At 46.0% G+C, this 23,577-nt stretch overlaps 1 protein-coding gene across 3 annotated transcripts; it reads right to left on the reverse strand.

Annotated features, from left to right (window-relative positions):
• Positions 1-1,100: 1,100 nt before the first annotated feature.
• Eb1 (microtubule-associated protein RP/EB family member 1) lies at positions 1,101-23,407 on the reverse strand. Of its 3 annotated transcripts, XM_077640744.1 has the most exons (9): positions 23,318-23,407; positions 17,441-17,649; positions 15,833-15,871; positions 14,770-14,876; positions 13,313-13,520; positions 9,264-9,385; positions 7,464-7,622; positions 5,048-5,095; positions 1,101-2,671 (listed from the first exon to the last, which is right to left on the reverse strand). In XM_077640744.1, the coding sequence occupies exons 2-9, from the start codon at positions 17,577-17,579 to the stop codon at positions 2,597-2,599; spliced, it is 897 nt and encodes a 298-aa protein (XP_077496870.1). In that variant the 5' UTR covers positions 17,580-17,649; positions 23,318-23,407; the 3' UTR covers positions 1,101-2,596. The 3 variants fall into 3 exon arrangements, with proteins under 3 accessions (XP_077496870.1, XP_077496871.1, XP_077496869.1); XM_077640745.1 differs by lacking the exon at positions 5,048-5,095; XM_077640743.1 differs by lacking the exons at positions 5,048-5,095; positions 23,318-23,407 and adding an exon at positions 21,385-22,637.
• Positions 23,408-23,577: the final 170 nt, after the last annotated feature.

The raw sequence follows: 23,577 nt of genomic DNA on the forward strand, positions 1-23,577 counted from the left end.
GATATCTTAAGAGTCAGTTGAGGCGTTCTCCCGACATTGTGACGCTGTCGCACTGCGAAGCGGCGGTTTCGGAGGCAAAGATTGTGAGGCCCCTCGCACAAGTGCGGGACTTACTGCTTTCGAATTTGCACGAGATCTAGCTCAGAACTGCTAATCGCAACTAATGCTAATCGGTCGAGAGGCGAACTGTCAAACTCAGTGGCCTCAAAAAGAAAGGGGGGTGGGGCGAGCCACTTCCGTCCCGGATAATTAGAGAAGCCTCCGCGTTATGCCCCGCCCGCTATGAAATTAACTGCAGGATGAACAAGATTTAAGATACATGAGGCTCTGAAAGGAGTAAAGATCTCTGTCCATACTTTCGGAATTTGATTCATGCGGCCGTTGTAACCGCCGCGCATCCTTTGCATAGTTTGCGAACTCCGTCATATGCGTAATCTCTGGCGATACAGCCTGCTTTGCGGCACCGGGCACAGCCACTTTGGCGTCGTTTTCCTTCATACTTTAGTGATGTCCATGCAGCGACAGCTAGTGGCGTTTTGTTTTGCGATTCAGTCGCTCCTGTGGACACCAGTCATCGCGTTGGTCCGCAGAAGGGTCTGCACATAGCTGGAGCAGATTGCACAACAGCACGTTTACCGATTCTATTGGTGTAGCATGCATCAGCATGGCCAATGAAGGCCATTGTCAATAGTGCTTTTTCCATGTTTACAGTTTTTTGGAGTTCTCCAATATTGTAAGGTACATCATGCATGCATCATGCGTACTCCCTGTGCACAGCATGATCCTTCTGTACTGCATACACTCTGGTGTTCCCAGAATAATCATGCATGTATTGCAGGAACAATGCAAGATATAATCTGAAATTGTCAGCTGTGTTGTTTGAGATAAACTGAACACCTATGGTACATTGACACAGATCTGTATTGTACAAAATGCTGCAACATACAGTATTGAGAAGCAATACCCCTTTCTGACTAAAAGCAACGGCAAGGGTGTTTCAATAAAAACATGCAAATTATGCTCTGTTCTACCCACACGAACCAAGCTAGAAGAGCACAACCACAAGATCAAGTGTTCAAAAACAAACAAAGGGCAACACATACGGGAGGTAAATTTGTTTTATTGACAACTTTGCACTGCGAATAAAAAGGCCAATGTTGTGCACAGTCGCAGCGCTTGTTGCTTTCGCACTGCACACTTACCATTAGTGTAGATAGCGAGAAAAAGCGTGTCAGTGTACAGCGCTGATCAGCACATTAGTTTAAAGGTAGCCAAAGGTGTAGGAAACTGCAGTGAAACACAGGAGAAAAAAAAAGGAAGTTCTTTGCTGCATATAATTCAAAACAGGTGCACAGTGGAACACCAACAGGCCTAAGAGTCCATATGTACAAGGTGCATCCGGGTTTAAACAGGGAAAAAAAAAACGACTTCTAAGAAAAAAGTTTAATATGCAAGGGTGAAGCTGCTTCGCTAATACTGAACATGCACGCGCCGTTTGGACCGTAATCTATAGCCTCAATGCCTGTACAAGAGTTTACGCAAAACGCACACTTTGGCAATCGTCAGTTTTAAAAATGCAGCTCATCAGTCAACAACGCCCACCCTTGTAGTTCCCCGCAATATTTCCTATATTAACTATCTCGACGAAACGACAAGCAATTCAACTGCCTCTAGCAAAGCAGCAGTACAACCTACCATCAAGAGCGATGCACCAAACTTGCTCGTGCACGTGCTATTGCATCCTCTGCCTCTGGCCCCCGCAGAAACAGGCAGCAGTTGTGTTCAGTATTAGCGCAGTTGCACGGTTGTAGAACCTTCTAGTGGGCTACTGCATGCATAACAAACAGGCCGAAAGGTAAGAGGGCATTCACCTATACAACTCTTGTAACCAGGGAGCACTGACATATTGCAGATAAGAAAAAAAAATGCTCTCGTCATTATCCCACAGGCGAAAAGTCATGCCCGCAATTTCACTTCCCCTTTCTTCGACAAAAAAAAAAGTAAAGAAGAAAACAGCAGCCACACTTGCCATTCAACCAACCATGGCCATAAATATTAGATTAAACCAGTAAGTCTCAGTAGAAAGAAAATTACACTCCTCCCCCATAGCTCACATTTACACAAGCAAATCATGTGGGCTGCACACATGAGATCATAAAGCAATCTCGACAAGACAAATATAAAAACAAAGAGCATGACAACACAAACTCTGTCGAAGAAGAAGAAGATTAAAATTTACATGAAATTAACTGCCAGAGACCTTTAGAACAAATAACCGGCCGGCCTAAGTCAACGAGAGCATATTGCTTCAGTCTCACCAATGCCTCAGGAGTCGACAGTTTGCTCATGTACAGATGAGCACGATTCCAAGCCCCCAAATCCCCAGAAACAGAAAGGATAAAAAAAGTAACAGCTATCCAAATGTTTAGAAAAAAAAGGGGGGACAGGAGGAGATACTCTGGGGAAGGGGCACAATGGTTTTCAACTGAATGCATATTTCCCAGAAAGCATTGCTTTCGTGGTGCCCCATTTGGGGCGTTCTCGAACCGAGACCAAAAACTTGCAGCAGGCACAAAAAAAAAGAGAGAAAGCACGTTCAGTATTCTTCCTCTTCACCCGCGGCCACAGGCCCACCGTCCTCAACGTAGTCTTCGGGAACAGAGAAACCCTCCTGCACAGAGAAAAAAAAAAATTCGCCGCAGAACTAAGTGAAGTGCACAAGGAGCTGAACAAAGACAGCACAGCACTGCTCATGAGTTTTTGGCTGAGACGTATTCTGCACTACTACTAGGCCCTTGACGAGATTACCGTGTATTGCCGCGTATCAGTTGCCCCACCCCTAATTTCGCAGCTCTCACTAGCCAAGGAAAAAAGACTGCAAGACGCCGAACTAATAACAGTTATTCGTGGGCTAGCATTACCCGCACACTTAGCTCAAAGCAAAAAAAAAAAAATGCAAGGCCAGTGGTCAAGAGGTAAATGGTGATCAAAGTTGATACAATGACACCCCATCCTGCCTTTTATGCCCAGCAGCCCAGGCGGTAATCCGTTGTGCATATTCCGATGAGACTGATGCTCTCGAGGTTACTGGAAGCTTGCTCTCGCATTGTCTGCACTCCGTTTCATACAAGCAGGCAATGCTGCCAAGCCTAGTGCACCTGTACACGCAGAGTAAGTCCACGCCCAGAAAGTAGTTCACCACACAACCAGTTAGCACGGGCACAATTCGTTGTGACAAATCTCGAGCGCCTAGCAACCTCCTGGACTTTGTTTTACCTCTTGTGACATTTTCGTCCTGTGGCTAGACTTCGAGGAGAATGACATGTGGCGGTATGACATGTGGCTGGTGGGGCGAATCATCTGTGCCTAAAAAGTAGCTCACACTCTGAAAATTATTGCCCGAGGGCCCGAACACTGAGCGCCTCACAGCTTCGACTGTGATTCCAAATGCTAGCAATTCTTTCTATACTGCTCTTTGTTTTCGTCCAAACACTCACCAAGGCTTCGAGGAGAATGTATGATATGTGGCGGAGTACTTTGAGAGTGCACTACCTCTGCAGCCTCCGCAGCGTTGACTGCTATGCAAGAAACTAAGCATACACCTGTTGCCCGTGAAAGCAATCGCCAGCTCGAGCGAGCGGGGGTTAACGGCACAAAATTCAAATTCTCGTTTGAGGAACTGATTTGCACACGATCTTAGTATACTTTTTACGGCTGGGGCGCCGACACGGTGCCCACCCAATACAAAGCGGATGGTAAATAAATTATTCTCACTCCTTCTAGACACAATCTAGACAGAACCGTACCTGTATTAAGATTTCACAATAAACTCGCGCTTGTTGATGAAGGCAACCCTGTGAGAGTCTTTCATTGCTCGAAGTTGTGAAGACTTCTGCGGAGTGGTGGGCGGTGGCCGCACACTTAGTATGCATCAATATTAGAGACGAACAACGGGTGAATAAAAGAACTATAGTCCCTGACTGATATTTCAGGCTCGACGGAACCCAAACAACGGTCCGAATAATGTAATATTCGGAAACGTCAGCGAACTTCAAGAAAATCACTTTGCTGTGAGAAGCCGGCTTCGAAATATCACTACCTTCGCAGTGTCCCGCGTTCCCCACCATCTCACACCACTACTAACAGAACGTGCGACACGGCCGTGGGTCGTGCAGTCAACGCGCCGCGATGCACAGCCTGCACCGTGAAGAGAGAACAGAGTTTTCCCGGTGCAACAACTGTCACGAAGACCCAGAAAGGGAGCCCACTGGAAGAGGAGACATCAAGGAAGTGAGCGCATCTGGCTGCACTCCACCCTGCATTAATACCCTTCCCACGTGCAGCATCGTCCGAGCCTTGGCAGACGTTGCCACTAGCACATTTTCAACGTGATCGTGCGCTCTATCTAGCTAGGCAAACTCTATGGCAATGAGAGCGCGCCATTAACACGAGTAGCAACTATGAGGATCAAATAACCAAGCCTATCAAATCCAGTCTACCTAATTGCCTCCATTTCCTTCCAGCATGGCACCTTTCGCGGTAAAGATGGCCCACTCATGTCTATGTTCAGTCAGGGAAAAAAAAAAAAAAAAAGATTTCCACAGCATCCCTAGAGTCTGGTTTGAATAAAAAAAAAAGCGTTTTTGACTCTACAGGCCCTGAAATACCGGTCGTGAATATGTACACGTTCCTATAATGTGCTTGACGGTTCCTCGGTAAAGCCCGGAATATCGTGCAAGTCTGAACTGTTTAAGCCCCCCCCCCAAACACTGCTAAAGCTGCCTTTCCGTTGTGTTTTTTGTGTTAATAAATTTTAATGACCATGTGCTACTTTATGCATGAATATAGATTCATATGCATGAATATAGATTTTTATGAGTGTATAGAGGTGGAAAGCTAGAATATGAGATTGTCTTCTCTGAGCACTATTTTCTCTGAACAAGCACGCCTTGCACTCTCCATATGTTCGTGAGCAGTGGATGGAAGGCACGGAAAGAATGTAAAGCCAATATGACAATCTTTTCGTCCGATTTTGTTCGGTCCTTACCATCCGCCCCTCTGGGTGCATGTTTCCAGTCTCATTGAAGGCATGGGGCTATAATGAAGTACAAAAAGAATTAAAACAAAATAGAATTTGAATAAATCAACACCCCCTCCCCGTTTTCTCTTTACAATCTGTAACGAGGTTTGCCATTACAGAGACATTCTTGTACAAGACTCATCGCTCTTCCATTTTTCGTTCACCCAGCAATGATTGTTAACAAATAGCACCTCGTATTTACATAAGTTCAAGCATTTAATCTCTTTACAAACAGAAGCTCTGCACCTGATAAAAACTGCTGTCAAGGTGCTGGAAATGCCCCACTCAGCATAGTGTTCAGTGTTACTAGCATCAAACTTGAGCAATAACACCACCTCTTCCAATTCCAATACTCAAACATTTACGTAACAGGGCTCCCAAAAACTATTCTTACAGAAGAACTCTGAAGACAATGTCTCAGCATGCCAGCGAACACACTCGCACAACTGAGCAAACAGCGTGGTTCTGCGCGCAGGTTCTTCTTAGACTAGTTTACAGCATCACTGCAACGAGTTGATTTCCTGAAACTCTCCAACAAGGCGACCTCCCAAATTTAGAGGGTAGTTCTTGTAAGGAATAAAAAGTTCAAGTAATACGCGGCAATACACGGCACACTTCTCAGTTCCAACGCTTCCCTGAAATTATTTTTCCATCGTTCATAAATATACTGACAAACTCCGATATACATTTCTCCATACACGGAGTGTTCGGACAGTTGCCACAACAGCTTATTAACATGCATTGGCCCTGGCCAGAATGCATTGTGTACCATGGGCAGTATTTCAGCTGTACCGACCGCAACACTACAAATGATACAAACATGCGAGCAACGACCGCCCCTTCGAACACTAGAGTGCTGCCAGCATGACGCTCACGTCTCAATCGCCACTTGCGCAGCATGCAAAGCATGCATTGAATGGTGGCCATAAATAAATCCCGCCAACAGTGGACAGACCTCTGTAAACGCATTTCTAGTGTTTCTGCATACGGATTTTGTTAGCTTTGGATGATACGAATTTCGTATAACACGAATATTTTTTGTGACTCCGTGAGATTCGTATCTTCGAGCTTCTACTGTATAAATATTGTCCTTGAAAGATAACTTACCTTAGAAACTACCATTCTATGCTGACTTCATAATCAAACTGGCTGTACAGGTCCCAGAGATTAACTTGTTGAGTGTCTTTGTTGCCCTTAATTTGGCAGCTTTCCTTTTCAGACCAGTTACAAAGAACCAGGAATAAGCATCACCAGATAGGAAATCACTCAACTGACAAGATTCTTCTCTCTATTTCCCTCCCCCTTTCCTGCCTAGGCAGAGCATACAGCTAATAGAAAGAAAGGCAGTTAGGGAAATGCTACGATTGCAGGGTCTGCTCAGATTTGTGTCGCACTATTTCCACCGTTATTCTGAGCTACTGGACAAAATCATCAGCTCAGCAGCCAGATTTATTGTAACAAGCACAAGCAGCTAACCAAACACCCTTTTGGTGTGGCCCACTAAGAGTGCGTTGAGAGTACAGGATTTCTTCGAGCATGCATGGTCCTACTTACGCTTAACACATCATCCGCCTGAAGTAATAAAAGCAGCAGATGTCAATTGCATGACACGCCTTTGTGGCCTATAAAGGGCATGTTTCACGAAGCATGCAAAATTACACTTACAGCTGCCTCATCTTCTGTCTGAAGATTTAAAAGCAGGGACCACTTGTAGAACAGTAGCATTCAATAAAAGAGCAATTGCTTTTTGTTACTCCTGGCATAGAGCGGAGACATCTCATTTTGATGTTTGTGTCTCAAGCCAAAACCATCCTTAGTTGCAAAGACCGCAAGGCATGGAAAACTTCTGCAATGACTTAACTCGGCATCCCATCAGATGATTTACAGCAATGCATTTGCTTAGACTCTGCAAGAAACGCCAACTTTAAAAAAATAGATAAAAAAAAGGCCTAGCACTTAAGGTGGGTCACTCTGACCGCAACTAAGATACTGAAATTCCACTCTGGTCTCACAAGAAGCCGGCTTGTCCAGTATCAATATTGCAAGCCTATTCTGCTGTTCAACAAATGAAGATGGTTTATGGGAGTTTAACATCCCAAAGCAACTCAGGCTATGAGAGACGCCGTAGTGAAGGGCTCCGGAAATTTTGACCACCTGGGGTTCTTTAACGTGCACTGACATCGCACAGCACACGGGCCTCTAGAAGTTCGCCTCCATCGAAATTCGACCGCCGCGGCCAGGATCAAGCCCACGTCTTTCGGGCCAGCAGCCCAGCGCCGTAGCCACTCAGCCACCACGGCAGCTAACAAATGAAGAGGTAGATTTCAGTTTACGGGGCCACTTTTTTTTTACGGCCATTTCCAAACAGTACAGTGCTGCTTACCTCAGTAGCATAGAGGATCTCTAGGATCTGGTCGACCACTTGAGATTTTCCATGCTTCTGCTCACACTCCTGGCAGAGCACCTCAATGTCGCGTAGCTTGCCATAGTAGAAGTCCCGCTCCTTCTCCAAGCCATCCACAGTCGTCTTGAGCTCTGCAATCTGCGCAACCAATGCGGACGCACGCGGTCAGCAATAAGAGGAGACCAAACGAGTTCAGATCCACAGGTCAACTGCCCACCAGACAGCAGGAGCAACCACATCAAACTCCATCACAGGTTTTTTTCTTGTCTGAAATCTTGCCTGCATCACCTTTATTTATACTTACGATTACCAATCAGAAAGCACTACCTGTATGGCTGGAGTCCACCAGTCAGAAATACAGCAGACAATTTTACTAAACGTTTCTTTAAATGCCAAGAATGGGCCAAATTTGCAAGCTTCACTGCTTTAAGCTATGGTATATGGTACTAAAGTAGAACCCCACTATAGAAAACTCATTTACTAAAAACCCAGGAAACTGCAGCCTCTTGAAAACCGAACTGTTACTCACAGAGCCTTTGGCCATCACGATACACGCGCACTTAAGGAAATCTCAAAACAGCAGACATGCAATGGCATAAATGCAAGCCCAACTATCGAAACCAAATAGATATTGACAACGACAAAACTGCGCTTATTGAGATAGCCTTAGCATCATGCTCATGAGCTGCGAGGAGAAGCCAACTTCTCGAATACCTTGGGGGGCCTTGAGGCAAAGCACACGGCAAAAATGGAAAAAAAAGAAAGGAAAGCCGACTATGAACATGGAAAGGAGGCTGTGCAGGCCACTGAGAAGAGGAAGGCACTAAAGAAACAGTGTGACATAGAGAAGGGGAAAAAAAAACGGGGGACAGTCGCAGTACTAGGCAGCACAGCAGCAATGCAATCACGGTTTTGCCACACTTTGATTTCTGAACTACCACTTTTTAAATGACACAAACAACATGAACAGACTCCATGTTCACACAAAGCTTTTATGTGCATATTGGACTGAAACTCCACCCTACGTTATGCTCATGGCAGCATATCTGTGCGAAAAGTACCCACAAAACACAGGCAAAATTGGAAACGTGACAACTGAATAACTAGTACGGAATGGGATGAATTAAGCAGGATGGAGGCATTTCTGAGTTCCTTTTTAAGAGTGGAAGCTACTCTTTAAAAATGTATCAGTCAGAACTATAAAATTTTCAGGGAAAATGCTTTTGCATGCAGATTCCTTATTTATCACTAACAAAATGACCTTACAGGCATTTTCTTAGCTTTAGGAAGTGCGGTGGACCTTCCAAAACGTCTGCATACTCTTAAAAAAAGATTTCTTAAAATTAAAAATTACCATAAGAGGTACCGCACAACTAGCAATAGCAACGTTGGCTATGTGTAGCGCACTGCCGCTCACTGCTAGCGGTGCATACCACACGAATGGCAATGTGTGGGCAGAACAGAGGTACCGCACAACTAGCAATAGCAACGTTGGCTATGTGTAGCGCACTGCCGCTCACTGCTAGCGGTGCATACCACACGAATGGCAATGTGTGGGCAGAACATAGTGCTCGAGGATGTGGTAGAGGCTTGCGCTTCCGTTTCATCGCAGCACTGAACACCCAATATCCTACACATCGTACGCAATTCTTCAAAATTCCCAGGCCGGAGCCTGGGAATTTTACAAATTATAGTACCACTGAAATTAATATCAGCCGTCATATCACTACTAGCATTCTGCTGTACTTAATGCAACAAAACATCGGGAGAACTGCCCACCTGGTTTGAGAGCTCCTCCAGCCTGTGAGAGTCGCCCGCACCTGTGCTGCCTGTTATCCGTGTCGCCGCTCCGATTGGCTTGGACACTGGAGTGTTGCGCGTCATGGGCTTGGTGGCGTGCACTGCAGAGATAGATACAAGGGGAAAGAGGATGTCAGACAACTGCCCTTGCTGTGATGCTGCAAGCGCTGCTTGTAACACGCGCCGTTACGCCTGAGCCCATGAGCGAGATATATGTCGACGCGTGTAGCGAAAAGTAGACAATGCAAGCAAGTCTGCCAGCCTCGGCTGTCTTCAGTTCCGATGGCATCAGCTCCTCCGAAAGCCAGGAAATAGCAAGCTGTCGAAACCAAGCACAGCATTATGAGGGACGTCGAGAGCAGTTTGAAAAATGCTACAGTGGCAAAAAAATTCGGTGTCGCAGACGTTACCATGTCCACCATTTGGAAGAACAGCGACAAGTTGCGTCAATAACTAGAGGAAGACTCCGCATCGCTCACAAGAAAGCGGATTCGTGCGTCAAAGTAAAATGATCTCACCACTTTGAAAGGTTTCACGAGGTCCGGGCCCAGAGCGTTCCTGTGAGTGGCTCGATATTGCAAGCCAAGGCCAGGTGCGTTGAAAACATTGTGGGACATGATGGTTTCAACTCATTGAATGGTTAATTCAGCGTTTCAAGGACCGGCACGAGATAAGCTCGTCGTCGTCGTCGCAAACCCAACGACGCTGCGTGTGAATTAAGCGCCTCAGATGAAGACATCGTGGCAGCGGTGCGCAGTCATGATGAGCCTCTATCCGAGGATGAGTCAAACGAAGTGAGTGAAAGTGCAGCAGAAGTTTTGAAGCGAAAAGCTTCACTATGCGGATCAGAGCCGATCTTCGTGTGAGCCGAAGTGGAGTTATGCGCATGCGCGAAAACGAGTGACATCACGGCGCCTGCGAAGGTGGTCGCTCCTCGCCGCTGCCGCAGCAGTCACCGCCGCCGACTCCGTCGCCTGACCTGCACATGTGCGTCATGTGCATGCGCAAGGAGGCTATATAATGCGCTTGCCAGAGAATAGGCGTGCGCACTCGACATGGAAGGGAAGGAGAGTGCTGCTGCTGCTAGACTACGCAGAAAAGCTGAGAAACTAAACTGGTCCGATCCAGAAGTACTCGCTTGGGAGTTGGCTGCACAAGAGTGAAAAAATGATAAAGCCAAAGCTAAACGTGCAGCCGAAACGCCTGAACAACGGGGAATACGCCTTGCTAAACGACGTCGGAAAGAAGCCGAAAAGAATGTCTTGGCCGCATCTTCAGCCAGCAGCAGCCAAGCGAGTGAGGAAACAAGAGAGTCAGAAGAGGAAAATCCCAAGACTCGCCGTTACAACGACCACGTGGTAAGACTTAGTGGTACGACTGGCTTTTCGCTTGTATATCCAGGCTTAACCAGAGCTAAGCCACTGCCTAATTTTTGTGCAAAGACCCGCTTGACTGTTGCAAGAAACTGCACTCAGAGAAACCTCAGCGAGCAAGCTCTCAAGTGCTTCACCGTTTTTGAAGATGAAGCCATTAGACACGCAGTTCAGTCGCAGCGCCAGACTGAAATAACGTCGTTCTTTCATTCACTTCGACAAAATGATCAAATAAACTTCTATGTTATCAGTCATTGCAGTGTTGTGCGTCTGATGCACAACATGCGTCTGATGAAGGTGCACTTTAAAAGGTAGGCTGGCCATTCTGAAAACGCGAATGCATGGAAAAACTGTTTTGGTTACAGTGCAGTACTGCTTATAATGCGGATTTTCCCGACTCCCGCGCTATGCGTTACAACCAGTCTATGCGGTATTCGATAAGTTCTCGATTCCCCTTTAATTTATGAAGTTCCACTATAGGCATTATATGGTGAATTTTCTGCTAGCGGCAGTGCTGCAGTGAGTGCGAATGAGGGCAGAAAAATTGAGCAATCAGTCGCGATGCGTACAGGATTTGAAACTTTCTTAAACATGGGCTTTGTGGGGCATGCCGCAATGCCGCGAAAAAGTCAAAATAATTAAGCATATCCGAAAACTCAAGGATACTAATTTACAGTCTGAGATCGGCAAATTTTTCCGACTCAGCAGGACCGAATTAAATGGACCAAACAATCGAACTCCAGAAAATCCATGAATTATAAACAATCACTTTGCTGTGCAAAAAGGGTTCAAAAATCTCACACTTCGCCGGTTGAACGTTCCGCTTACAAACGATAACATTAAGTTGCGTTCAAGCCTGAGTCGAGCTTTCGTCATGACCACACAACCCAACGTCACCAATACCAGACTTTGCAATGCGGGTCATGCAATGAATGTGCTGCGCGAAGCAAAAACAGTTTTCCGTGGCAGTGGCAATCGCGACGATTGAGCAAGGGAACAGACTGGAAGTACAGTGATGAAGCGGGGCCTCCACCTGCACCCCCCTCACCGTCATGTCCTCCTTTCTGCCCTGCAAGATGTGCACCTTCTAAGCCACGGCAGATATTGGTGCTGCCCCGATTTCAATGTGATCGCACAGTCGCATTGTTGGCCACCTTGATGGCAACAAACAGCTTGTCAGTAACTCGAGCGGCAGAAATGAGAAACAGCCAAGCCTATCCACGGCAGTCCATCCTATTGCTTCCGTTTAAATCCAAGAAGCCTGCCTTTCAAAACAGCAAAAGGCCAGTTGTTTGCAACTGTGACACCCACTCATGTCTATGCTGAGTTGAAAAACGAACTTCTGGAACAATCTCCACAGCACTGCTAGTGTCTATTTTAGTCCAAAAAATAGAGTTCCAGGAATTCATAGTGTCTGAAATATCGCTCATGAATACGTACACGTTTCCAACGTGTCCGACTGTTCCACTGCAACTGCAAAGCTTTAAAGTAACATGCAAGTCCGAAAAATCTGTTGGCTACTCCAATTACCCTCACTGCAAGCCCATTTCATTCATTGTTGTCAGGTAAAATACATTTAGACACCTAACGTGCTCACATTTTTCTCTGGGGCACTTCTGTTTATCTGACAGATTGAACTTCCATGGTCTCTTGTAGCGATTTCCGCTGGTCAATCTAAAGTGAGGTGCCAAGTCCGCAGTGGAGCGGCTGATTCTGCCACAGGATGACCGAATCCTGATAAACATGCTCCAACAAGAAGCCAGGAGGAAGCGCTCATATGCATAACAACTTTTCCAGAAGTTGGGCCTGGCGTCAGTCACCACATTTTCGCTTGACGACCAATGATGATGACACAATTCAGTTTCATCCTGCACTGACCCATGCCACATTTAGCCTTGCCCAAGTGTCAATAACAATCGGGGCTGAACACCAGGAATGAGCGTATGCCCCGCATGTGTGTCCATACTGCTTCACCTGAATAGTTATGTGCTGCAGCATTGATGTAGCCTGTGATTTGTTGACTGTTTGTGATGAGATTCAAGAAACATTTTGATTAGGTAATATCTATAAGGCAATATTTCTGCATCACCACTGGCACTGATCTCTGGACTCCATCAGCCACTTTCCGAATTAACTGGGGCAAGTGAAACTAACTCTACGATATGACAACATCATCAAAAATGTAAAAAAATGCCCAGGGTTAACTGGCGAGGTATCAAAACGCTAAACACAGGCAAACAAAGCTCGGCCATTCCAAAAACAATGCCACATCACCGTCCATTCCGGCTAAATCCGCCCTTTCTCAGCACATCGAAAGAGAGTGCTAAGCTGTAAAGACCGTACTTCCAAAACGACCAATGGAACTCTCAAAGCTGGTCCAGATTGACTAGTCGAAATCGCCATTAGAGTTGTCCATCACAGAGAGAGCCTGCTGTAGTAGAACGCCTGTTCAAGTAAGACAAGTTTTTCCTTTGAATTTTCAGTCAGCTACAGGAGCAAAAATATAGATTGCAATTAGCAATTTTTGCATAACAAGGACAAACTGAGCCGCTGTGCCTTGAGTTGCTTGCTAGTTTAAACAGCAGTGCTTCTTGTTAGAATTCCCATTCACAAAGAAGGTTCCAGCACATTAGCCCTCATGGACTATATCCTCACCTGGCCTTGAGGCGGCAACTTTGTGGTTGTTGGCTATGCGAGAGGTTGAACCAGATGTAGCTGTGCCGATGACAGATGTGTTGCCTCGTGCTTCAACGGGGTCATACTGCCGTCCATCGTAGTTGGCGTCAAAGAACTTTTTAAACCACTGCACAAACTCAAAGTTGTCCTGGAAACGTCCCTTGATCAGGCGGTCCACCGGGATGTTCTACAGAGATGTCGCAAGAGACCAGAAAGGAGTGCTTTGGATTCCCATGGTCCTCTACATCAGCTGTTGCAATGACTGTAAATGTTATCACAGCCACTGACAAGCAACATTCTAACCACTTTCTTCATTCAGACAAATTCCCGCGGGTCTTCTACATCGGCTGTTGCAATGATTGTAAAAGTCATCACAGCACATGCCAAGCGATGTTACAATCACTTTCTTCACTCGGACAAATTTCCAGCTTTGCTAACATTTCTAATTTCTTGGGGAAGTAGGCAGCTATAATAAATATTTAAAGGAACCAAAAACACATGCACACAGTTGTCTTCTCTTGTGTGTGCATATTCTGGCACCAATTTAAAATACCATTTCTGGTTTGGTTCAGTTTATGGGGGTTTAACGTCCCAAAGCGACTCAGGCTATGAGGGACGCCGTAGTGAAGGGCTCCGGAAATTTCTCCACCTTTTCGCCCGAAATTCGACCGCCGCAGCCAGGATCGAGCCCACATCTTTCCGGTCAGCAGCCGAGCACTATAACCACTGAGCCACCACGGCGGCAATACCATTTCTTGATTTACATTACTACCTGTTCTTTATGCTTCAGCACAGTCTGTAGCAATCTGAAGGTGATCACTTCAGGATTAACCCATTCAATTAAAGAACTCCAACAACTTCATTACAGTACGGTTAAATGAACTAGACAGTCCTAGCTAGCCCCTTGATAACCGTATCCCCTACTGTCACTTTTACGACTAAGTGACCATCCCAACAGAACAAGAATTTATTCATCCTGTCTGGGTGGAACGAGAGATGGATAACCATCAGATCGCGTCAGACTATCCCTCTGCATCTCCACAAAGCACTGAACCACTAAGCAAGACAATGTAATGACATGCATAAACAGGGGCTAGTTATGTACCATTTCTTACAGCAACCACCACTCACTTTCGGTTTCACGAAGCTTCTTTCTTGTACCAAGACCGGCATTAACCAAATACAAGATTTCTTATTTCCTTCACTTGGCACACCATTACAAAAGTCTCAGCGCACAGCAAACTTTCATTTCGGCCCTTATATAGATGCAGCAAGCACGGCAAAATACTCTTAACTCGGAAGCACACCCCTTTAACCACTGGGGCCACCGCAGCAAGCATCAACCATACACTAATCAATGCATGCAAGGTAAATGACCGCTACTACAGGACACAAAACCTGTAAACTCAGAGCAGCACTTCAAGAGACCACCATACCTTGTCGACACCAACTTTCTTGAAAGATGCTTGAAGAAGTTTGAAGTTCTGGATGTATTCATGTTCAAGGTTTGTCTTGAACTTCACTTTCCTCAGGCTCACTGAACCTGCCCCAAGCATGAAAGAAGCGATCCATTAGTGATCTGATGCAAACTGTCAACTGGTTTACAATAAGCGAATCCGGTAAAAGAACATGACAAATGCCTAACCTGGTAGCAGACACTGCACCCAATGCATTTGCAGATTCAAAACAGCAAGAGCTGATAACTGATGCCTTAGCATATCCAACTTGTACCAATATACATGGGACATGTACAGGAACATATCCTGGTACCCACATGGCACAAGAAAAGAAGCCAAACTGTTTGCTTTGACATGTGCCCAACAACTCAGCAGCAATACACTTAGCAGGCAGCGCCAAAATATGGCTTTAATATGTGGGGATCAGTCGCAGGCTCGATTTCGAAGAGAATGGCATCAAATGTGACGCTCTACATGCATCCAGACTAGCAACGTGCAACCTCAGGGCACACCTGGCTCAATATTTTTGCAAGTGGCACAGTATATGAATTTTGGTTTGGCTTATGGGGTTTAACGTCCCAAAGGGACTCAAGCTATGAGGGACGCCGTAGTGGTGGGCTCCAGATAATTTCTACTGCCTGGGGTTCTTTAACATGCACTGGCACCGCACAGTATATGAACCTCCAGCATTTCGCCTCCATCGAAATGAGACCGTCGCGGCCAGGGTCGAAATAGCATCTTTTAGGTCAGCAGCTGAGCACCATGACCACTCAGTCACCGTGGCAGCTAGTGCATGCATTTCCATCTGGTGCACCGTCACCACTTTCCACTCTGCATTTGTCCACCTGTATAGTGGAACAAAACGCTCATATCTGGTCACCTCTTAAAAGTTGCCCAGACGCAAGCAATATTCAGCGTCATGAAAAGAATCTGCACATGCACACGGCAACTAAATCATAGGAACACACTAAGGCTTCGAGACTTAAAATCGAGACTGTCCTCTTTCTCCATCTCTTTTAATGGTAATGGACAGAATACTTACCAGGAAAGAGCATGTCCATGAACTGGCAGTATGCAGCACCTGTTGACCGTAAAAAATAACAGCTTCAACCAAACTGACACGCGAAATCAGGCTAGAGCAGAGGCACACACAAGAGTCAACTCCATATAAAACCGTCGCCACAAAAACACAGCTGTACAGAAGGAAGGACTAACACAAGCATGTGGACTGCTATTCAACACATTTAACCCTTTGAGGGTCGAATTTTTTTTTTTCTAACTTTCCCACATGCTCAATTTACTTTATTGCAGATTTTGAATGCACAAAATGTGTAAAGCCCGGAAGAAAGTGTTAAAAAATAATCGTGAACAGTATTTTGGTGTCAGCATCACTCAGAACTGCAAAATGTTCAACAGTATTTCAGAGCGCGGTATTTCTTAAAACACTGGTCTACGCGCAGTGCCTTATCGCAGTCTGCACACAAAACGTGGAAGAGTCATCGCTGTCTGTGTCAAGAAAACTGGCAGTGCGTTCGGCCATATCCAGAAGAACTAAAGGGAAACTCCGGAAACAGGGAGAGCAAGAGTACCACATGGGCGTAGGTGATAAGCTAAGAGCAGTGCCACTAAAGATGGAAATCAACTTCTGCAGCCCCTGCAAGGGGGTGCCAATAAAGATAAAAGTCAAGTTAGTGATCACCCAGTGAAACCAAAACCACAAAAGGGCATTGCTGCAGACCGCATGACACGCTGAAGCTAGAAATCAGTTCTGTTTAAGGTAGCACGATCAAATTTCAAACGCTTATAAGTCCTAGGAGGTGGAAGCACCTCCCAGTGAGCATGCATCGTCATTATGGCGTGAAATTTCAAACAGAGGGTTGGAACAGCTCCCGTGCGGCAAAGACCTTGCGGGACAGAAAACTGCTGCCATATATATACGGCAAAAAACCTGAAAGGGTTAAGAGTTCTCACAGTGTGTGCTCATAACTGCTTATGATGCCTACTTTGCATTCGATCGATTGCGTGCAGCCAGTACACATGGAGCTGTGGGCAAAAAACTCCAGACTAGTAGTTACTGTGTGTGGACTCTATGGAATCTGAACAATACATCTACACCTTTAGGCAAAACCTTAACATGCGGGAGGTATACAAAAAAAAAAATCAAGAGCTCAAAGAAGCCCACTTACTACAGCAGTGAAATGGAACAAGGACAAAACACTTCTTGTACACCCTCTTACCACACATCCTATGCGATGTTTCCAATTTGACGCTGAAAAGAGCTTTGCTCCTTAGTAGTACTAGCCAGATTCCAAGGTGCAAACTAAAACCAGACTAATTGTCAGTGAACTTAGAAATGTACCTCGTTGATGCTATCAACACAGAGCTTTAGAGGAAAAAAAGACGTACCACAGCACGCACCACACTAGCAGTTAGCAGAGCACATATTCACAGCATTACACACTTAAAAGGTTTACTAGTGAGGCTGGTGCTTTTTTGAAGCAGAGAAATGCTGTCAGACATTGCAGTTCGGTCTCTTAACACCAGATGGTGCTAAACTACGAACTGCAAATATTTGACTAATATTTTGAGCTTCCACTTTTTGAGCCAGACCTACTATGGGCTAGAGTGCAAGCATTTCCAACATCCTCACCTGAACACAGCTCTTCAATCTTTGTGTAGTTGGTACGCAGACAGTCGTTGACCCAATGAAGCATGTCATGACGGCTCAGGTTCTCTGTGGTGGCATTAGTGGCATGTACATTCACACAAAGGGGCCCCTGCTCTCCCATGGTGGCGGCGTGTTCAGCTCGTTGCCAAAAACTTGCAAGGCTCCAGACGGCAACAACGCAGTCAAGTCCACTGCACACAAATGTCAGCAACTTTTTACTTCCAACTTCAATGTGGTGCTTAAACGAGCAAAGTGTTAACGCGCAAAGAAATCAAGAAAGAAAACCCGATGCATCCTTGCAACTAAATGCTCAGCGAAGGGTCCTGAACTGCCAACCACTGAGGAAGCTCTATTTGTGCATTGAAATCTCAGCAGTGATTTTATAAATTTCACCCCCATTGCAATACAGCCACTGCGGCAAAAATAAATCAAAAGAAGTAGAAAAGTTACAGCCACAATCTTGCAACCAGTAGAAGAGTTGTATAGCAGAAGCAGCATGAGAACGAAAGGATAAAAAAATTGCAAAAATCCTTATGCCAGCACAGCACTTTTAGTAACCTCTCAGTGATAAAAGGAAAAGCAAAAATGAAGAAACTTCTTACAGCCAAGTCATAAAGCGGATGAGAGGAAGTTAAAAGGTTTACACGGCTTGAATGTTACACTGCCACAACATGAAACTAGAAAGACAAAAAAGGTTATTCACTAGCTGCTTTCCCCATTTCCATAAAATCAGATGGCTGCAGTCTCAATAAATCGGATGCATGAGCAGCCCTAGACAGGATATGTCGCAGTTAAAGAAGGTAATGTGTCACCCGCCCTTTCCATATGCCAATGGCACGTCTGACTCATCCATGTGTTTCCCACTACCATGCCTCGCTATAAACCACTTGTCTAGTGATGCTGCACTGAACTGCGCGTTCTGAAAGTACGACGCACCATCGGCAGTCACAAATGTAAGAGTTACACCTGCACTAGATGGCATGCAAGGGTCAAGTGACTTGCATGCTGCAGAACTAATGGAACTGCAAAGAACTTCTCACTGCTCAAAAGCATGTGTAGAAATGTGCACTGGAAGCTCGAAAGCAATCGGCATAGAAAAGTAAGCTTTTACTGGCCCCTCCTTTCCCGGTTCCAACAACTTTTATACAATAACAGAACAAAACTAAAGCAAGCAAGAAGAAACGTGCACAAAGACTTGGGTGTGGCCTAAGTAAATGCATAAAATGCTAAACACAGATTTTACTAGATTTTAGAGAGACCTATCAGTAGGAGCAAGGGCATCAGGCCCTAGTGCAAGGCCATCCTGATGCAAAGATTGTGTGGCCTCCATAAAGATAGCACGTCCCCCTGACATCTCCAGTGCTTTCCGAACACAGATTAAAGTCAACCACATTTCCACCCTAAGCGTGCTGCTTGAGCATCTTTGATCTCTCCGTGATCTGTTTTTTTTTTTACGAGAACTCACAAGAGGCTGTTTCTTAATGGCATTCATGTTGCGAAGTCCCCTCAAAAGCGATCAGATCCAAGCCTCTGGCCAGACCGGCTTTCAGGCGCACTTATTACAGTCAGATAAAACTTAAATGTTTAGTGAAGCTCAGCCAACATTTGTGACAACCACACATTGTTCCTCAGAGACAAAGAAAAAAAAAACTACTGAAGCTTTTCTCATTACATAAACAAAAAATTAACCACAAAACAAAATTGCATACCCCTAACAATTTCAACTTACATGTGTATGCAACTTTTGTCGGCTACGCTAACACCACAGGTATCTGCCGTGAATGGCTGAAGCTCATATTTTGAACCCTTTGCAACAAGCTACGTAGAGCCATCTGAAGACGGGCATGCAAAACAAATGCAGAAAATCACAAAGTGAACAAGGAGAGGAAAGCCTCAGGGTGCTTGCAAACGTTTCAACAAGAGGACTTTTCTTCGTATGGACAATTGCTTGTCTTCACACAGACAAATACCGCTTGTCGAAACTTTGGAAAGCAGCCCGAGGCTTTCCCCTCCCTTGTTCAATTTGTGAACATCAAGAGCCATTTGCCTACCCTCTCTACCACAGAATGCAGAAAATGGCTTTTAAGATTGACCCCCTTTTATTTGACACAAGCACCGATGTGGCTCTAATGTTACGCGAATTCATACACTTTACGCACATGCACTTTTCGAAAGCCCTAAATTTATTAACCTGAATTGTTTAAGTCGAATGAAGCACAACTGTCATCTTAAAAATTGGCAGTGGTTTACCTCTGGTTAAACCTGCAGTGACACGATATCTACAGCTGGCTGAGTGAAACTTGGTCACGTGACCAACCACGTGATCCGCCACGGCGCCCTGCCGCCAGCAGCTGCTCCGCACCATGTGACCAACCACGTGACACCGTGGCGGCGCAGCCACAGGGTGGCGGCGCCACCTCGCTGAAGGCTCGAAATGCTACCGTAATGTAGCTGTCGCTACAAAACAGTAGAGCCATGACAGAAATTGCATAAACAGTCGTGTTCCTTGTGAAAATCAGTATTTAAAAGTTCTACTGAGACCGGATCATAATTGCTGACTGCAGGGGATAGACAACTATTAAAATGCTGATGTTTATGGCTATGAGTGGTAAGTGGACCAATACAGCTCCGTACTGGCCATGGGCTGTTTCCAACTGCTTTTTTTTTGTTGTTGACGAAATGAAAAGCCAGACAAAATTCAAGAAACCACATGCAGGGCATATCATTCGCTCTCCCCATCCACACACACACACACTCTCGATAAACAGCAACGACCTCGAGGGGGCAGCAGACAAGCCACCGCCACTTCCCACACGCCGTCATCCCTTCCCCCCTTCCCCCGTACGACCCGGAAAGAGGGTGCCACGAGACCGTAGAGATCGCAGACTCGACGGCGCCCACAGCGGACACCCACGCACAATCCAACTTTGAAAGTAGTGCACGCTCTACACTATGCGTGCTCTTTCTCTCTGCGCATTAGGCAGGCTTGTTCTGAGCACTTAACTAATCTGCAAGGCCACACCTCCCATTGCTGGGGCAACACAAGACTCATTGAAGGAAAAATAAAGAATGAAAAGAGCCAATTATTTCTAAAGATTAAAAAACCTAAACAGGCACCAAGTACCTTCAATGAAAATGATCTTGAGAAGCCACGCAACTCACTGTCAGAGAGCAGTTTAGACTGAAACCACGCATTACTAAATGTACTATTTAATGCCCCCAACAGAATAATTGGTGAAGTATGATGTGGAAATATATTTAATTTTTGCCACTGTTGAATGGTGGCGCCAAAAAAAAGGGGGGGTGAGCATTACACTAAGTTAGCTCTTCTATCATTACATATTACGTAGCTATCTTATCCCATCTGTAAATAGGGCAAGCGATCACCTAGCAACAGATGCAACAGGCGACCTGACAAACAACTCATGAATGCTGTGACAAGAAATACACTCACAAGCCCGATATGCTCAAGCCTTGATAACAATGACAAATAACAGCCCAAAGCTTACGATTACCACGCCACGCAAGTGCCTCTACCTCTATGCGGCCTTCGATATGGTTATCATGGACATGGAGTGAGTGGACCAGAAAAACATGCTGGATGTGAGCAGAACTGAGCACTCTGAATAGAGAGAAGTATTCCAGTCCTGAAATTACATCAGCACTGACGTAAAGCTTTAACAAACAGATCAAAAAACGCAATGTGCATGTGCTAGGAACACATGACTGAGCGACATATGCCACCTCAATAAAAAGCATCATTAAGAAAGTTTCACCCTTGTTGGCCAATTCAACCCCATAACTGCTGGACGCTAGAAATAAGCTACCAATACTCAGTACTAACACAAGAGAACTTCTGCAACCATTGCATTTTGCTACTGAAATAGTAATCAACGAAAAATGCACGGCAATCAAAGGTCACCAACCTCACAGTTGCCTGCGACAGCATACTGGTTCAACAGTGTCCACACTGAGCAAATGTGATTCACATCAGACATAAAAACACCAAAATAGAGCTGATGACATCAAAAAGAATCGATTCAGTAGCTTGCACAAGGGCACAGGCTATGAACCAAACCCAGGCTCCTCTTAGCAAGCTCCAAGCCACTTCACAACAATTCTGTCGATGCCAGGCAATTCCGACAGCAGAAGACCCATACCACCGGGCCTACTCAAAGCAAGGCTGTTCAGAACAGAGATCTTAGCCCACAGAATGATCACTACCACGACGTGGGAAATAACCATAGGGAAAAAAAAAAAAGATTCAACACCACGCACACGCAAGCAGGTGTTTTTCGAATGACGGCGTTCTAAAGCTGCCAGCACCAGACGGAACTCCGATGCGTTACGACACAGTTCCAGTATCGACATTCACAAGGCGTCGGCTGCCTCGCATCACTTAGCGCCACGTCGTTCGTGGATAAGACTCCTCTGGTTTCACAACCAGCGGCATGGAAACGAATGAACTCGACAGGTGCGGTTCAGCACCACTACAGCGCGCCGCGAAACGCAAGTAAAACTGTCGGCGAAACGAAGTGTCTTCTTCCGTTGTACTACACGCGAGAGAAAACGCAGAACCGGCAAGGCGGCCGGAAATAAAAAAAAAAAGTAATAACGCAGGAGTACTACAAGCGTGGAATGAGACCGCTAGCCAACGCAACTCCTCGTGGGCACGGAGCCAAGCAGACGGCGGCGAGTGCGCGCTGACGCGTGTGAGAATATGCAAATCTCACAACGGGATCGACCTGCCTTATATAGCGATAGGGTCCATTACCCGTTAACTACGATCTACGCAGTCCGCGCTACGGCCGAAAAGGTATATCCTTTACAAGGCTCCCGCGGAGCGCGGCACCACAATTAAGGAGCGATATTTTTATAAGGTGCTGGGGGGGAGCCCTTTAACGGTCTTACGGCCACCGCCATGACGTCACGGGAAGCACTCGTTTAAATGGACCAACAACGAGGCGCGTTTAAACACCTGAGCAGTGCAGTATGCGTCACCCCTACGCAGATACTATGTGCGCAGTGATGAGCAGCGGTGAGAGGGCTAGGGAAGCTTCTTTTTCACGGCCACTTCAGGAACCGGCGGCAAGAATTGCCGGACAGAGCCCAGGCACTTGGAGCAAGCATGCCCACACACCCGGACTGGCGTTAGCGCCTAGAATAGGAAGTTTCTGACGGGGCTTACAGTCGTTCCTTTACGCTTCTGTGGTTTTTCACAGCAAGACGGGAAGAAGCAAAAACTGCGAATGCCCGCCCGCAGCATCGGATGCTTGTTTTGTTTCTGACAGCACAGACAGGTCGTACCGGAAGTCGACCGAGGTAGTACGGACGAGAGCGGGCGGCGAACGGCGCGCCGGTGCGAGGGACGTCGTTGAAGTGTCAACACTTCACACACGCGCCGGCCCTTGCAATAAGTAAACGCATAAAACATGGAACATGGTTAGCGTTCCACCGCCGAGATTCTCCGGCCTGAGAAAAGAGTAAACTTCGCCACCCCTCCGGGCACGATGTTACTCAGGTCGGGCCGACTTGACAGGCGTGGAAGTTCGCTCCACCTGTCTGTCGTTAAGGGCAAGCAGCATGTAAAAGTCAGATAATGCGTGCACCAAGTCGCGCTACTGAGAGTTCATAACGGAACGCATCCAAAAAGCCATCCTCGGGGCAACGGTGGATCCTAACCGAAGGCGGCAGCATTGACAGCTCTCGGGGGTTGGCACTGTCCCGCCACCTAAGCCTACACGCCGGCCTGCGAAAGTCAATCGCTACGGCGCCTCTTGCGAAAGAGACAAGCTGTCACGAACGACATAAACACGGGAAGACATAAAACTGTATATTCGCCAATAAAGGAAAACTCACAATCTCTGCCCGGGAACGACACGCAATGCAGTTCGCAGCAGACTGATCCTCGCCCGTTAGCACTTGCTACGAAGGAGGCGCACAAGTCCCGGAGCAGTTGATCACTAGCCACTTTTGGAACAAAGTAATTAAAACAATATTAGCAACAAAGATATTTGAAATAAATTTTAAAACGCCCTAGCCGCAACGTGCGATGTTTTACATTTCGTTAATTTTATTTAGTATGTATCAAATGCGGTACAGTACAAAAACATGGCGGC

Source organism: Amblyomma americanum, chromosome 10 (assembly GCF_052857255.1).
Source record: "Amblyomma americanum isolate KBUSLIRL-KWMA chromosome 10, ASM5285725v1, whole genome shotgun sequence".
Lineage (NCBI taxonomy): Eukaryota > Metazoa > Arthropoda > Arachnida > Ixodida > Ixodidae > Amblyomma > Amblyomma americanum.

What these genes read in the sequence shown, in the direction of transcription:
- Eb1 (XM_077640743.1), bottom strand. Translation starts at nt 21,407, where the DNA reads ATGCTGTCGCAGGCAACTGTGAG. An exon ending in AGAAAGTTGGTGTCGACAAG is followed by an intron (nt 13,521 to 14,769) that starts GTATGGTGGTCT and finishes ACATCTCTGTAG; the next exon opens with AACATCCCGGTGGACCGCCT. An exon ending in AGTTGCCGCCTCAAGGCCAG is followed by an intron (nt 9,386 to 13,312) that starts GTGAGGATATAG and finishes CTATCTCTGCAG; the next exon opens with TGCACGCCACCAAGCCCATG.